General features: G+C 38.0%; 2 protein-coding genes across 7 annotated transcripts in view; both read left to right on the plus strand.

Annotated features, from left to right (window-relative positions):
- The window catches only part of HOXA3 (homeobox A3), a 43080-nt gene that overhangs the window by 16099 nt on the left and 9784 nt on the right, over positions 1–17197 (plus strand). For 3 of the 6 annotated variants that reach the window (XM_084618962.1, XM_084618964.1, XM_084618961.1), the window contains 2 exons: positions 8851–9034; positions 13021–13101. The gene's annotated coding sequence lies outside the window, so the exon portion shown is untranslated. Of the gene's footprint in view, positions 1–2693; positions 2814–8850; positions 9035–11087; positions 11177–13020; positions 13102–16926; positions 17040–17197 lie in introns of those variants that run through there. The other 3 variants (XM_084618963.1, XM_084618965.1, XM_084618967.1) reach the window with 3 other exon arrangements.
- On the plus strand, positions 5349–8760 carry HOXA4 (homeobox A4). The gene is made up of 2 exons (XM_084618982.1): positions 5349–5918; positions 6324–8760. The coding sequence occupies exons 1-2, from the start codon at positions 5366–5368 to the stop codon at positions 6650–6652; spliced, it is 882 nt and encodes a 293-aa protein (XP_084475108.1). The 5' UTR covers positions 5349–5365; the 3' UTR covers positions 6653–8760.

Raw genomic sequence — 17197 nt, forward strand, 5'->3', positions numbered from 1 at the left:
AAACTGTACTTAAGAAGGACATATGGTAGGTTATATTTTTAGTCCGAGGGTGAAAATCTAAAATTCAGAATTATGGGGCGATTTGTGATACTAACAGAGATTATTCTGCAAAAAAACCTGACGGCGCTATACAGTTCCATAATTTCCAGGGCTATCAAAGCTTTCTGGAATTACTCTCAGACAGAAATTGATAGTTAAACAAGTATCCGTATTTTTAAGCTGAATTTCTTTGGGTAAAGAGCAGTTTCCAAATTGTTGAGAATTTTTCTTGTCTTTAAGACTGTGACAGTGTTGAAGATTTAGCTCTGAAGTTAATTAAGTATGTCAATAAAAAGCAACACACAGTATTACAAAAAGAAATTGGGAAGGTAATTATAAACCAAATACACAGTGTAGCACATAAATACAGGTCGAAATGATATTGAAGCAGTGCTTTGTTTAGGAGGGAAAGTTTATCCAAAATATTCAGATGTAAAAGGTCTGGGGAATGGGGGAGAGGTTATAATGAGGAAGTCAGCTGGGAAAAAGTACCTCATCTATATCCATGTTTAGCTGAATTAAGAACAAACAGGCATGGATTGTACGATATTCCTAGTTATCTGGATACAAATGAATTATTTGTCAGTGATACTGGTGGATCATTGCAGAAAGCAGGAGTTGTAAATAAATTGTGAGCTGTTTGATTTCAAATCATTGAGAGATATTATTGGAGATTATGCCTACACCGCTTGTATATGACAGCAGTGTGGAAATATATAAATATCATTACACACTGTGTACACATTGCTCATCAAATACTGATGTTGCCAACTTGTAATAAGATAATCAGATTGCATATTTTGGGTTAAAAAACGTTTCCCCCACTTGAGATATTATATATTACCTTGTACTGTTAGATCATTTGTTTGTTGAAAAAAGGAAAGTCTTGGTAGTAACCTGAAATATATAACCATTTATATATATATATTGTTAACAAATGGTGGGCAGATTGTTTCCAATAATAACAAGTCTTTGATACTCCCTGACCGAAAAGCTGTTACTATAACTAAATTACACAAAATAAAGGAACTGAAATCTAGTTTCTTACTTACCAAAACAATTATTTTGATGCAAATCCGTGTATTCAACATAATTGAAAATAAAAATATCAACGAGAATATTTTTAGAGTTCAACTGCAACGTCAATAAATATTGACTTATCTCAATTATTGTTTAAAAGATTCCTTTTTTAAAAGGGAAACAGAGCAGTTATTAATTTGAGATGAACGATTCCTTGCCTTTGTACGTTCATTCTTTGAATGCAGCACACACTGGTCTCTGGTGTAGAATGTCTGGTCAAAAGACCATTCATTTAAAATTCTAACACACATCACATTTTGTGTGTGTTTATTTAACCATGCCGGTATAGAGCAAGCAAATCACTCCAAACATCCAGTTGTTAGAACATATACAGTGCCAGTGAAGTAATCGCTTTATAAAATAATGAACTTGGGGGCAAAAATTCAACCATTGCCCCAATCTTGACTATTTAAAGCAACCGTTTAGCATGTTAGTTTCATAGCTAACAAATGTTAAACTGAGTAGCTGTCTTGTGGGCTTTATGATTCCCAGAGAAGAAAGAAGAGATACAGTTGATACATTCCATAACGTTTACATTTTCCCGCTATTTTTTTTTTTAATTTTCCCTTAGAAGTAGTGACCTGGGCAAAGCACCCTGCTATCTAAAAGACACTGTTATAGACCTTTTAGAAAAACTAAGTCCAAGGCCGAGGTGAACTTCAGGTCACCGCGTCTAACAAATATGAAAATGTCGGCTGGTGAAGGGCACGCCTTGTTGTTTAACAAAGACTGTCAATGTGTAAGATTAATAAGAAACAAAATGCACACGGTGTCACTTTTCGGTCACTTTGAAACTTGGGACAGGGTTGCATTCAAGAGGGAAAGCTGGGGCTAAATGTATTCAAAATGGTTCAAATCAGATTCAAGCCAGGCTGCTCGAGAGTCTTTCTCTCTGTCCACCCTCTCTGGTGTATGGACACGTTAAAAAGTGTACTTGAATTATTATTTTTTAAGTCTTGTTGTAAAACTATTTTATCCGCGCGCATGGAAGTCAGCAGATATGCTTGTATGTTTCACGAGAACTCTGTTAGACTGTTTGGGTAGGCATGAGATTGGAGCTTGTTGGTGCATGAAGATTAGATATCGCACTATCAACTTCGTTTCAGTGAATTCCCAATCGCGTCTATCGCAAGATTAAGCTGGTAAACTTCTGGTCATATGTTAATTGTTGAAGCGAGTGATATATGGTCTGATTTTTTAAATTAAAAATAAAGGTTTTTTGTTTTATTTTTGATTTGTTTGTTTGTTTGTTTTTAAAGCTGGGATGGTGCTACAAGTTGGGTAACGGGAAATATCCGAGGATGGTTCTGAGATTGTTTATTACATCCATAAATCTTGCAGTAAAATGTCGAAATGGCCGTGTGTAAGATAACACTTGGTGGTCTTGGCTGGGTTCTTGTTTATGATAACAAACCACAAAGACAAGGAACAGGCCTTTGGAGATCCTGCATAAGCACATCTTCACAGGCTGCTAGAACCACAGGAAAAACAGGCTTCATCTGAGCAGCTGAGGTCATCTTGTAGATTTACAATCGCGTGCAAAATTGTATTATTTTCTGTTTCACTGAGAAACACAGCTACACAGTAGAAAGAAGTACAGTTGAACAAGTATCCTTTGAAGTGTAATCACGGTAAATATTATTAATCAGAACCTGGGAAGCTCTCCGAATACAACACTCAGCATACAGAATAAGGTACCAGCTTTCTTTGTATTTTACTTGAGGTTTTGAAGTACGGTAGTTACTGCAGTATTCTGGACATGATAATTAAGGAGCTCCCTTATATTAGGAGGATAATATTTAGTGTAACCCAGTTTAAAGCAATTATGCGCGCCTAGGTATATTTGTATCTGTGTATGAATGTACAGCTGTGCGCCGAAAACAACGTACTGTTGGTCTCTAACAATCTCATCTTCTTGCCACACTGTACGGTTAGCTTTATTGTTTTAATAGATATTTGGATTTTGCAGAAAAATAGTCTCCAAACAATCTAGTCCTTCCTGTGTATACAACAATTTGTTGTGATGAATAGTTGTGGATGTTAGATGCGTATGGGGTTTGTGTAACCATATTTTCTTCTACATATAAAGTAAATAGAGAAAGGTATCTTTCACATCACTTAAAAAGTTGCACAGACGTTCAGTAGGAAATGAGTAAGTAAATGTGCTTTAACTCTGCAAATTAGACATTAGATATTAGCAAAAATGAGTAATTGTTTATGTAAGTATCACAGTATGTTGGAAATGTTCAAACATACACCAGATGATCTGCAATATATGTGTATTTATATGTGTATAATATAAATTAATGCAGTATACGTGTGTAAGTATCTAATTAGACCTAACATATATTAAATTATAATTTTATATTTATATACTGTTATCTATAAAACTGCAAAAGACAACAATCTGAATTCAAGCCATGATAGCTACTATGAGGAAAAAGATCTAAATTGTACCAAAATTTTAGCTTTCTATATTCAGTTAGATGCATTTTCCTATTCTCGAAGGTGAGACTATCCATTCAGGAACAATGCTCCTGAAGAGGCTGGGAAATATTTGTATTCGATTTTCTATAAACCAACCAACCAAAAAAAATATAAAATAAATTCTAAAAAGTTCAGTATTAACTCCAAACACACAACAGCAGATGGGATTAATAAGAAATTTATTATTTTAAAATAATAGTGTAATTAGTTTAACTATCAAATTTCAATTACCTACGGTCAGGCGGTTGCCTCTTTTCCTTCCTGAGCTGCAAATATTGTTAGCAGACTAATTTTTAGCAATTTAGAAGTCATAGAGTTTTTTCTGCATTCTAATTTCAGTATTGTAGGCTACTTTGTGAAAGATGTCAGTGAATTCTCCTATATTAAAAACCCCAACCCAAATCAAACCAAACCAAACCCAAAACAAACAAAAACCCGAATCGTAAATTTGTAGTTTGGGAAATGCTCTCACTCGGAAAGAAATATTCCCAGTTAGTCCTTTCATTTTATTGGAATTTCTTTCTTTCTTTCTTTCTTTCTTTCTTTCTTTCTTTCTTTCTTTCTTTCTTTCTTTCTTTCTTTCTTTCTTTCTTTCTTTCTTTCTTTCTTTCTCGTTAATGGCACATAGCACCACTAACTAATCTATTTGGCCCTTTCTCCCCTTTTATATCAACTTCCGAATCTAGTTATATGTTATCACACCTCTCAATCTACAAAGGGATAAAAAATTCTCAAATAACTAAATTATCATACAATAACAAAGTTTAAAAGCTCTGGGGACAGATCATAGAGAAACAAATACTGATTTGCAATTAGTTGGCCTCTATTTCACAGGATCTAGCAGTCTCATTTCCACCTTGATATATAATGTATGCTCAATCCTAAATCAAGTGATTTTGAAACGGAGAGTTGTACACTATTGTCATTGTATTTAATGTATTGTGCAATGTCAATTTCTTTTCCTGCATACTACATTTTAGTTTCTCGTTGATTTCTGATCCTCCCCCCATCTTTCCTCCCCTCTCCTTCTTCTTCTCCCTCCCTCCCCCCCAAAAAAAATGCTAGAGGAAAGACAATGTTTGTGCCCAGGACGAATGTGCGACTGGTAACGCCGAATTTAGGTCTCTCTCTCCGTTCCACAGGGAAGAGGGGGAAATAATTGGCCACAATAAGCAGCAATCACAGTAGCAAAGCTCAGACTCGCGTGGCTTTGAGCAAAATCTTGTTCTCCTGTTTTAAGAGTCCGAGGCCACCCGGGTGAGAGGTATCTGGTGTAACGGCGGGTTTAGGGGAGGTGGTTGGTGCCATGGATACTGGGATGCGCCTCGGGTTTCGCTCCCCTTTCTGGCTGCGCATGTTTTCACCACTGCTGGGACCTCTCTCCCCAAGTGGGTAGGAGACGCTTTGGGCTGCTGCTACGGCTGCCGCCCTGGGCTCCTCCGGCACTCACCATCTTTCCATTTCCTGATCCGGGGTCCGCAAACAGCGCAGCAATTGGCCCTGCCGGTCAGGTGGTGATGAGTGTGTGTGTGTGTGTGTGTGTTTGTGTGTGTGTTGTCTGCGCTCGGGTTGGGGGGGGGGGGGAGAGGCCCAAACTTTGGCAGCCGGCACTTGACAGCGGCGAGCGGAGGAGGGGGAGGGAGGGAGGGAGGGGGGGGAGGGAGGAAGGGCGGGGGAGGGGGGGAGGGGGCGGGGCCTCGGCGAGCCCAGAAAAACGACAACGCGAGAAAAATTAGTATTTTTGCACTTCAACAAATTAATGACCATGAGTTCGTTTTTGATAAACTCCAACTACATCGAGCCCAAATTCCCGCCCTGCGAGGAGTATTCGCAGCACAGCAGCGCCAGCAGCGCCTACCACCACCACCACCAGCAGCCGCCGCCGCCGCACCTGCCCCAGCACCCGGCGCACCCGGGCCAGTCTCTCCCCGACTACTACCCGCGGCCCAGCAGAGACCCTGGGTACCAGCCACCGCCGCCGCCTCCGCCTCCTCCCGAGGCGCTCTACCCCGCGCAGCCGCCCGGCTACCCCGAGGCGCCCTACAGCTACAGCAGCGCCCGCGCCAGCCCGGGCCGGGAGCAGCCACCCCCGGGGGCCTCCCCTCCTCCGCCACCGAAGGGGCACCGCGTCCAGCCCCAGCCCCTGCTCCAAAGCCACGTCCTGCAGCCCCCGCGCCACTGCGAAGCCGCCCCCGCCGCAGGGGCCGGGGCCAGCCCAGGGTGCCCCCTCCTGCCTGACAAGAGCCTGCCCGGCCTCAAAGGCAAAGAGCCCGTGGTGTACCCCTGGATGAAGAAGATCCATGTGAGCACTGGTGAGTGGGACTGCCGGGGAGGAGGGCGAGGGGGAGGAGGGGAGGACGCTGAAGGTGCTGCAGGTTGGGTTGGGTTTTTATGTGTGCGCGTTTCCTAATGCAAACGTGAGAAACCTTTTGTATCCGGGGTCCTTTATCGAGAGATTTACGAGACGCCAAACCGTTAGGGCAGTAATTATAGCCCCCATAAATTTAATTGCCCTGCCAGTGGCTCTGGGCCATGTGCCTTTGAAGCTTTTCTTCCACCCAAATGCCCATCACCATTTTTTATTGCGCTTCAATTGTTTCCTATTGTCAATAGCCTGTGAAACATTGTCTTGCAGTTATGTCTCTGATTTGAACCTGGTGTCAAGTTATTATATAATGATTCTGTTCAATTGCTTTTTTTTGTGTGTGTGTGTTCAGTCAATCCCAATTACACTGGAGGCGAACCCAAGCGGTCTCGAACTGCCTACACCAGACAACAAGTCTTAGAGCTGGAGAAGGAGTTCCACTTTAACCGTTACCTGACCAGGAGGCGACGCATTGAGATAGCACATACACTTTGTCTCTCGGAGCGCCAGGTCAAGATTTGGTTTCAGAACAGGAGGATGAAATGGAAGAAAGATCACAAACTGCCTAACACTAAGATGCGCTCCTCAAACCCCTCTACTGCTAGTCAGCAAGCCAAAGCACAGACACAGGGCCACCACCATCAACTCGATGGGTCAACACCCAACTCATCAGCCCTATAATTATTTTTATATTTGTTTTTTCAGTTGCCTATTTTTGTTGTTGACCATTTGGACCAAAACAACTGTACACAGAATCAGAAGAAACGTGCCCTGTACAGGGTACATGTTGAAACCAAAACCTGGACAAATTGTCAACATTGTACAGAGATAATGGTTCCATTCCCTTCATTCTTTTGTATTTATGAAAATATGCTGTACCTTCAGTGTGACAGAGTGCTGGATGCTGTAATGGATGAATTCTGTACCCAAGAAGGACTCTTTTGTACATAACACTTTAAAAATAAAATACAGTTAAAATAATAACTCGTGAGACACTTGTGTAAGACATTGACTTGAGTTGTGTTGTTTCGTGCAATGTTCGTGGATTTTCCAGTATATGCAGACAGAAGAAACCAAATTTTATGTCATGGAGAGTTTATGAAAACTGTCCCATTACAGTCTGACAGGCAATGTTTAATGTAACAAGAGTTATTTAATTGTTTTTAAGAGTAGCCACTGCGGTAGTTGTGATATAATCGTTCCCCCATGTCTCCTATTGCATTTATTTAAAAATATTAAAGGCTGTTGCTGTCTTCATATCTGGCACGTCTAACTGTTTCGGTTTGTGTACAATTTGTGAATTTTGGTGTGATGTATATATTGCCAATACTGGTAATAAAGAATACTCTGTACAAAAAAAATTAAAGGCTTCAAACACAAGTTCATGTAATGCTGTTTCCTAAACGTTATGCTTTGCTGATATAACTACAATTATTTAAAAATAACAGCTTATCACATTGTTTTAACTGTAATGAATCTTGTCAATACAGTTGTTTGCCTTCAAATTTAAAGAGATGCTGTTAGTTGCCTGCCTTCACAAAACATAGAGCCTGCTTGAACAAGTATATGTATTATTTATTGCCTAGATGAGCTGTGTCCTGTAGCAACCTTGCCAGAGGTTCAGTCTGTCTATTCATCTATATGTATATGGCTATTCCCACCCTATGCACAGAGAAATAGAGCTTTCACACTCAGTCAATGAACTGAAATGAACTAATTTACTGTAATAGAACTAAGACAGCTAACCATGATACACTTTAAAATATCTGGCCAGTCATTATTTATTCGTTCACTTGGTATTTATTGTGACTTGTCAATTCACTATGAAGAATTAAGGGGAACTGTATGGGTGACAAAAGTTTCTTTATTTCAAAGGCATCTATTTTTAAAAGTATTTGGTGTAAACAGAATTTAAATGAAATCTGGTACAACCCAGAGGTTTAATCTGGTAAATGTGTTCAGAATGATTCTGGAAAACAGTATTCAGGTGTTTCAAACTCATACTAACCTTCTCATTGTCAACGATGTTGAGAAATATACCAAAGGTGGAATTATTACAATAAAATGTATACCATTTATAAGGATTTTCATATCACTTTGTCGAGAGTATCATTGACATTGAAACCTATTAACTGAGCAGAAGAACTTGTAAGCGGAAACTCTATCACTGTTTTTCTGCCAGAAAAAGATTAAGGGCCACATTTTATTCGCCATACTCATGAAAGTATGTCCAGGTACTAAACTGGAGTCGACGAGTCTTCTCACGTGAGTAAGGCGAGAAAGATTTAGTTCCTTTATTTACATATATCACAATTCACTCAGTAAGAAAGCACGTTGGCACAACAATATTGTGAGCATCACTGCCTGTCCTAGGGACACATACCATTTCAATGAAAAATTTAACATGTCACTGGAAAAGTATATTCAGCATCAAAGCTATGGCAGTTGTAAATACATTTAGCAAACAGGGTTGTCTTCACATTGAACAACTAACCACCCTGAAAAGTATGTTTCCGTTACCATGCTGCTGTTTACTAAATCCTAAAACGTTTTCCATGTTAGCTGCCTCAATAAAAAAGAAACGGAATATATCTGAAGGTGGGGTAACTGCTGGTATCTCTCACTCTCTGCAACGTACAGCTCTTTGTTTTGTTTGTTGTGTGGAACATTTCCCTCCAATTTATTTTAAAACCAAATGAGCAGAAATTATCAAAAGCCCAAATCAAATATTTTAATTGAGAATAATTTATTACTGAAGACTATGCTTATAAACCTATTTTCCCTTCGTAAAACTACATGAAACCACGCGCTGAAAATAGCAATTTTACTGAGTATCATTAATCACCTCCTACAATAAATACTTCTTTGTAATTCAACAGCCGTTCTGAAAGGCATTCTCTTGGAAAAAGTCTGTGAAGACGCAAAGGATTTTCCTGGAAAAAAAAAAGTGGTCATGTGTAAAGACACAGCATCTTGGCTGTCTGCTAAAAAAATGTATACTGCCTTGTTGGAGAATCAGCCCCGGTCTGCAAAATATCACATGGCAGATTATCATCATTTAAGGTAAATTTTCATTTGTACCCCACCCCCTTTTTAAAGCTGCATAGTGTTTGATATGTGAGTGTTACTATGCTTCTCGTGTGATATAATCAGTGTTACAATCACTTAGAAAATTAAATCGCAGAGTTTAAACTCTGGCATTGTCCAGCCTTTGCTAGGGCAACCAGAAGAGTTCACTGAAAGGACAAATTTTCTATCCCATTAATTGTTTTTTTAGAGAAGCAGACTGACCCTTCAAACCCTTGACCTTTAAAGACAGTATCCTTTTAAATCCAGCTCTTGGACCTAAATGTCTCTCTTTGGCTTGCTGTCTCTCTCTCTCTCACACACATATTTATCTGCTCTCGCCACAAAGGAAAGCGGCACAAAATGCTAAAGGTGGAAGTTTGTCAATATTTCAAATAAAGACAAAATCAGGTCTGAGTCACTTTAATTGTCACAGTTAGAGCCAAGCCGTTAACCCCCGCCCCTTCCCACCAAGAAAAATGGTAGTTTTTCAAGGTCTCCCTTCCAGTTTCTACTTCAATCTCTGATATACCTGGTGTTTTATTACAAAAGGAACTCATCTGTGACAAGCAGCTCGCAGTATTTAATAACTATACCCATTCTCCATTGAACGTTTAGCCAGGGCTCTGACATTTTTTGGTATACTCTGAGCCCTATGGACTGCTTCTTGGGTTTTGTAAATGGGTGGGGGATGGGTGGGGGAGGAAGGAAGGTGGAGGTCTTGACAAGCTTGTCAGAGACTCCATCTTTCTTCTCCCCTTCCTAGCCCGAGCCTCCATTCCAAGCCAGAAGTCTGATCATGGGCCCGATCCTGAAATCCCTTACTCACGAGTCACGCCAAGAGCGCTTACTCGTTCCAGAAGACCCATTGAAACCAACAGACTACGGGTGCCAGAAAGCTTGGCAGCATCTCTGCGTTAGCATCTCTACTTTAAGACACTCCGTGATTTTATTCCATGACAGCCATTACATGAATCAACTTGAAGAGTAATAAACAAAAAGATTGGGGGTTCATTCTGTGATTTTTGGAAGCAGATATACCCGGATTTCTCTTTTGTATTCATTCTCCACCCTATTGCAGACTTTGTGAGATTGTTGAAAACAGTACTCCAATACATCTACAATTATATGTATCCTTTTAGATGTATTGCTGTTGTATGAGAAATATGATATCCGATACTATATCACTGATAGAACGCAGAGTATTGAGAGCTTGAGTCTTATTCTTGTTTTAACCCTAGTTACTGCACTAGAAGGTGTTACATTTACTCCATTGTAGACACCCTGGGACGGATTGTAACATAGTGCATACTACTTTACACCAATGTAATTCCATTGAGTTCACTAAAGTCACTAATGTAAGCAAGACCTGAATGAGGCCCACTGGTTCAAATGAATGCTTGGGTTAATATCTCTGAAGCCAAAGGAATTATGCCAGGCATTCATTTAGCCCACTAACTGTGTATTTCCTAAATACAGAAAGGAAACCTCTCCTTTAACTCTTTATTATACTTTCCCTCGAGATGTGCAAATGGCAGGGCAAAAGAATTCTTCACAGACCTCCTATACCACATGAATGTTGATAAACTGTGATGAACCAATTCTTTGTCAGTTTTAAAGGCATCAAAAGGGCAAATATACTTGGTATCAGTATTGTCATCATATTATCATGTGCAATAACTGTTAGAAGAGGGATGGACTATAATTATGCATGTTAACACAGTCTGCTGTAGACAATAAAAATCCGGAATCAAATGGCTAATTTAAGGTCTGTGGAACTGCCTGATCTTACAATAGCAGACAAGCACATGTTATTAATGTTCAAATGATCTCCCAAGAAACTGAAAAGCTGTCAAAAACAGAGATAATGGGACCTAAATAAGCAAAACAGAAACCCTGCACTAGTAGATAAAGGTGTTGCGTCTTTTCTTGTGTAGATATTGAAATTTTAATCTTTAAGGTCACGTGACTCATTAAATAATTAATGCAGATAGTCAGGAATGGATCTGTGGCCGTCAGGTCTCACTAGGAGTGATTCTCTCTGAAGTGAAACTCAACTTCCTATCTGAGTTTTTTAAAAAGCCCCGATTTGTCTTGAAAGAGTCTAAACTTCTTAAGAAAGCAGTAGGGACTATGTTGGTAAGTATTTAGTGTTTACTGTATTTATAGCTTGATGACTATAATTGTTTGTGCTAACTTTGTTGAAGTCTGCTGAGTATTTACTTAGCAAGTTTAATATTTAGAAATGTTAAATCTTTGTTTTAGCTGCTTTGTGGTCACATTATGGCTTTTGTGATTAAGTGTTACCGAGTCAAACACATTTGATAATGTTCTAATTCACACTGTGGAAGGCTGGATACCACAGTGCAGGAAGACTGCTTTGTTCAATTTCCCTGGCATTAATAAATCACCAGCTTCTAATGCAGGGCCAAAAAGCAATGGAAAGGCAGCAAGCATTGTAAAGGAAAAGTCATGGGCAAATTTCTCTATGACTCATTAGTCTGAACGATTTATGTACGAAGTTAAAGTGCCGCAATGAATATTAGAATTCGGGATAACAACAAATTAAAAAAAAAGTCATAGCGTTTGTAAAGTGCTTTATTGCTACTTAGCAACTCTTTCAAGAAGAAGTATAGTTTAAAGGACTGTGGCAGTATAAAATATCGTGGTGTAATTTAATAGCTTCAAAATAAATAGCAGAAAGTCGTTGGCACCATTTTCAGATGCACAGTCCATATTTTAAAGGAGGGGGGTAAATCCAATCAAGACATTCGGATCAATATTTATTGTAGTTGATAACATGATTATTGATTATGGATCAAAATGGTTAAAGAATGAGTTTTAACATCAAATAGAACCACTCCATGCCCTCACTGTATTTTTTGGAATGATGTGAATATCAGAGCTAAGAAAACAGCAGGCAACCGAATTCAAGCTGGAGATAGCTATCTGAAAAAATTAAGTTTCAATGTGTTTATATATTTTATCAGTGAGAGCTCCAAATTTATGAAAGGGAAATAAACAGCCCAGTAAGCTATTATTGCATAATTTTCTATAGACTGTAATTCTACACCAAATTTCAAATTATTATAGTAATTATGGAACTACTAAATTAGCAAAGCAAAATCTCTTCTCCAAAAGTTCTCCCAAGACAGACTTAATATTTTCCAAGGCTCGGATGACACCCTTCTAATAAATCGTGCTGGTTAACTATTAGCATTTACATTTACTGGCAATCTTAAGACACAATGCATAGGATTTTATTAAGAATAATGAATGCATGGGGTACGTTATTATATCTGATAAATACCTTAGTAAATGTAATCCAAAAATATTTGAAGAGTATGAATATTGGCTTCTTGGGGTCTGAATATTATAAGACCGACAAAAAATTACAATATCTAAGTGCTAAATGTTTCTGCTTCCTCTTCTTCTTTTTCCACAACAGCTTTTAGTAAAGAGTTGAAGGGTTCGATCCAGCTCTCATTGAAGTCAACGGCAGAACTCTCATAGAATTTAATGGGAATAGATTCGGGCTGGAATCCTTAAGTACTTGAATAAAAATCCTAGTATACCATGTCCTACATTTAAACTGGAACCACTTTCTTGATTTATTCAACAGAGAACATCGCTAGTTGTGTTTAATGTCTGCTGTTGATTAAATGATCCTAAGCAAAGGTTTCCCAGAGGAAAATAAAGCATACATTCATGTAACAAGAGTTTGGAATGACAATATTTCCAAACACTTGGAGACAGAAGGCATAGCAGTCTACCACAAAAGGCGTGTTCAGATACCAGTGTTCTTTATTGTTGTATAAAATAATCTTTTACACATTACACCAATCAATGGATTCCCTTCAGTAGTTTTATAGACATCCACGACTTTAGTCTTTTAAAAGAATTAAGCAAACCCAATATTTTTGTATGAATAAATATCTTCCTTTCTGATTCTCATTCAGGCTTTGCTTGTTGCTTATTTACAGAACTCCAGTGCACCGAAAAAGACGATTTACTGAGCGATAACAGCAGGAAACAATTCAGTCCACTGTTAGAAGTTTTAGGAGGTAAGGACTTCGGAAAATAAAATCTGTCGTGGGATAGTTTTGTGTAGAGTTCATATTTCCTAGTGCTTGCATATGTGGGGGAAAATGCTGTTACAATGAGATTTTTATTGTGATAAATATTTAACCGAGTTGGAATTTTCCGGATTGAATCCATTCATCTTCTATGGCTGGTGAATGCGAGTGTCTCGACAGACAAAGAAATATACGGAACAGAATTAATAGCAGTCCTCACAGAGGCATTTGAAACAGGAAAGATGCAAAGTAATTTAAAGAGTGAAAGAAGTTGGCAATTTCTTTGGCATTCTTAGTTCCGTCCAAAATCGAAGTCCCAAAGCAAGAGACAGGTAGTTGAAGCAATTTTAGTGTTGGGTGGCTTTCGTAGTTTTTTTGTTTGGTTCCCTTGAGTAGTTTTGCAATGACTCCTGTGTGATTTGGAATTAGGAACATAAAAATAAATGTTCTGATTTTAGAAACTCTGGCTTTTGCTTCAGAAAATACACCAGAGGAGCATCGGTTTTATGTGTTTTATATATTTTGGACTTCTCTGCATTGTGTGCATGTTTCTTTCATGATTCAATTGTTTTTTAAACAAATACATGTAATGCTCTTCATAGTGACAATATTATTTTGGCAATGGTAGCAGAGGATTATATAGAACTGTTTCAAATTCTTGCCAGATTTACCTGCTTATTTTTTTATGCTGATACATAATTAGTGTAGTTTACTACCTTTTAAAGGCTGCCATAAATTATAGGGCTACAAGGGCTGCTTGTGTTGATTTAATAGCCTGTTGAAATCCTTCCTACAAAGAGACACGGCAAATATCCATTCATTCCCATTTTAAGAAAAGGAAAAGAAAGCATTATTTAATAGAATAATAATTTTATCCCGCATGCCCCACATATATACCTTTGTCCAGAAATAATTGTGATTTGTAAATTAACCATATATTCACAAGTTCCACTCGATCTCAATAAAAATGTCTTTAAATAGGTTGTATCGTTTTTAAATGCATTCTTTCTTCTAACCTGAAAAGGAATTGTCAAAATTCAGTTGAACTAACTTCATCAGTAACAAACACATATGTATCGGTAAACAACTTTGCCCTGTCGATTTCAACTGGGAGAGAAGGGAAATAAAAAGTCTACCGGTATATCAAATAGTGTTTTCATTTCTTCATTCACATAAGGGGATAGTCTTACCTTTTAACTAGTGACATAAGCATAACAATGAAAGGTAGACAGAGAGCAAGAATATTTCAAAATCTACTTATGTAGCCACTTAAAAGGACTATTAATACTAATATTTGCATTCAAATCCGTCACAAAGGGACTCTCTTTATTAGCACACATTTTAAAACAGCTGTTTGTTGATATTGCTGCTTGGAATCTCAACGCAAAGCCATGTGCACAAAGCATAAAAAAATCAATAGTAAATCTTCTGAGAAAAGTAAGGTTTTCAGCTCTTAAAACAAACTTTTCAGGGCTCCACATCATGGAGGTAATAAAACAATGTTGAGTCTCCAGGAACAAAGCAATATGTTGGATGGCAAGGCAAATCAAACCTCTGCTACTTTCAAATCCATTTGAATTTGTGTTTGAAAACTCAGAATCTTGATACTTGACCAAAGAAAATGAATTCCAGAACCGGTGAGAGGGAATTATTTTCAGCTGCGGTCCAGGACCAGGTAAAGTTAGAAAGTCTCCCCATTCTTCTAAAGCACATCCTGAAGAAGTAATTCATACATCAAGAAGTTACTTTTCTTAATAATTAATTAGTTTATCCACGACATACAATATGTTAATTGTTAAACTGTAGTTTTAACATTAGCTTGATCATTAATACTAATAAAGATGTTCATAGAAATAGGTTTTTTAAGCCTATAGCCATAGCTAGCGTTAAGGCATTTAAGTTTAAGCTGTACCTCTGACTTATGATTGTGATTTATTGCTTTTGTAGTTTCTATTTGCTCAGGACTGCAAGTTCTAAAGCTATCTTTCTGCTTTTGACGCAAAGCAGTCGATAACTTTTTACAACAGATCCAAGGAAGACTTGCTGTGCTTTTTCAGCATCTGCTCCATTATCCATTAATTCCAGTTGCATTGTTGCAGAAGAACTTTTTTATGTGTTTCTTTTATGGAATCTAAAATCACTTTATTTAAAGTAGCCTTGAATCCATCCCTAGTAAATTTCACTCTTGGTTTAAATGTAGTACTCTGCTATACAGCTAAAAATAGCGTTAGAGTTCTGGAGTTGCATTTGCTATGTGTGTCTAAGATGCTATATTTTCCAGAATTTTTTAAATTCAAGGTTCTTAGTGAGGATAATATATAAATGTTCTACTGCTATCAAAGTCACTTCCATTAGAAAAATTGCAAATTCTTCTTCTGTTTTAATGTGACGCTGACTTTGTTGGAATGTCTACTAGTCTATACTATTACTGATGGGTTTAAATTCCAATAACCGTTTATGTTCCACTTTACAATCAAATCGAGATTATTATATACAGTTTGACCATAAAGTCTGTAGAAGATAACATTAATCTTTTTATACAATCTTATTATCGTCAATAAAGTATTGGTGAAGTGATAAAAGAATATAAAAAGTAAGCTAAAAGTTTTCTGTAAAAATGCTAGAGTGGGGAAAGGTTTGAGGCAAATGATATATTGTAAAATGCACAATGGTGGTAAGAAATTCAGAGTGTAAAAGTCACCACAGTGGCACAGTAGCACAATACAAGTGTGAAATATGTTATTTATCCCAACTATCTTTATAAGAGCTCTTTGAACTTGTGATTTCTTGTGTCTGTGGTCGGATTGTGTAAATACGAAAAACTAAGTCTTAGAGGGAAGACTTCATTCAGATTAGAAACTTGGTCATTTCTTAGGTTAACTCAGGGGACGTATATGAGGGCTGTTCCTTTTTTTCTGGACAGTTAGATCATTTTGTTTCTAAATTTTTCATCTTTAGAAGCCTATAATTTTGTGCATCACTCAAATAGTTGTATAGGAAATGCGTAAGCGCAGGTTTAACAGGAAGGTCCCAGAAGATTTTGCAAAATTCAGATCGTCCACTCTGAAGCCAGGCGCATTCTTCATAGGGTGTTACAACGACAAAAATCAACCACATTATTAGAGGAGATTCTTTTTGCCTTTGTCAGGTAATTGCAGGTCTTTTTAGTTTCTACAGCTGCCCTGTTGTAAAGTGTGGGTGTTAAGCAAGCGCTATACAATAGCAATATAGAGAAGCCTGTAGGGAAGACTGGTAATCAGAGTAGTCATTCGCAAAAAGAAAAGGAGTACTTGTGGCACCTTAGAGACTAACCAAGTCATTAAGGAGTTCCTTATTGAAATAATAGTATCAAGGTTTGACTTTATTATTGGATTGCAAAACACGCCATCATTAAGCATAGATCAGCGTGGCGGTTTTGTTTGGGAAATGCCAGTTAATTAGGTTTAGTATAAAAGTTCATTGTAATCACATAATATGAAAATAATTCCTCTTACCTTGCATGTGATTTTGTGTAAAGAAATATTAAGTGTGGGGGAAAAAATAATCTCCGGTTCCTGATTTTTTTCTTTAAATTCTTCTTAATGTATTTGGTTAAGGCTTTAAAAATCAGAGGACTGCGCTTAGAAACCTTGTTCCTTCAGTGATTCCCTATTTCAAATAAAAGGATTTAAGTTGACGTATGACCACGTGAGCACATAATACAGCGCATTATTGTGGCATTTGGAGTGGAGACCCGGGCTGGCTTCGTCTGTGATTACGCTTTTCCAGTTTCTGTTCAGAGCAAGCACTGCTTTCTATTATTTTTTCCCTCCCTCTCCCTTGCAAGAGCTTTCCATTTCGGTTGCAGCTTTCGTTCCTTATGGAAGGGTTATTGTCGAGCTGATAGGACGGAATGCTTCGTTAAAAAGGATGGATTTTATTTTAAGGTATTTCCGTTGATTGTTCATTTATGTGGTGAGTTATTGCTGGTGGAGGCAAAGGTCAGTAGAAAAGGCTTAAGGGTGTGCGTGGATCCGAATCAAGCTTCGTTTCTCCCTTTGTTTCAATTTGCTGCCGAAAATATTCAAGTCTCTCTTCGCAGCAA

The sequence above is a fragment of the Lepidochelys olivacea genome (assembly GCF_965140295.1).
Source record: "Lepidochelys olivacea isolate rLepOli2 genome assembly, chromosome: 2".
NCBI classification, from domain to species: Eukaryota; Metazoa; Chordata; order Testudines; family Cheloniidae; genus Lepidochelys; species Lepidochelys olivacea.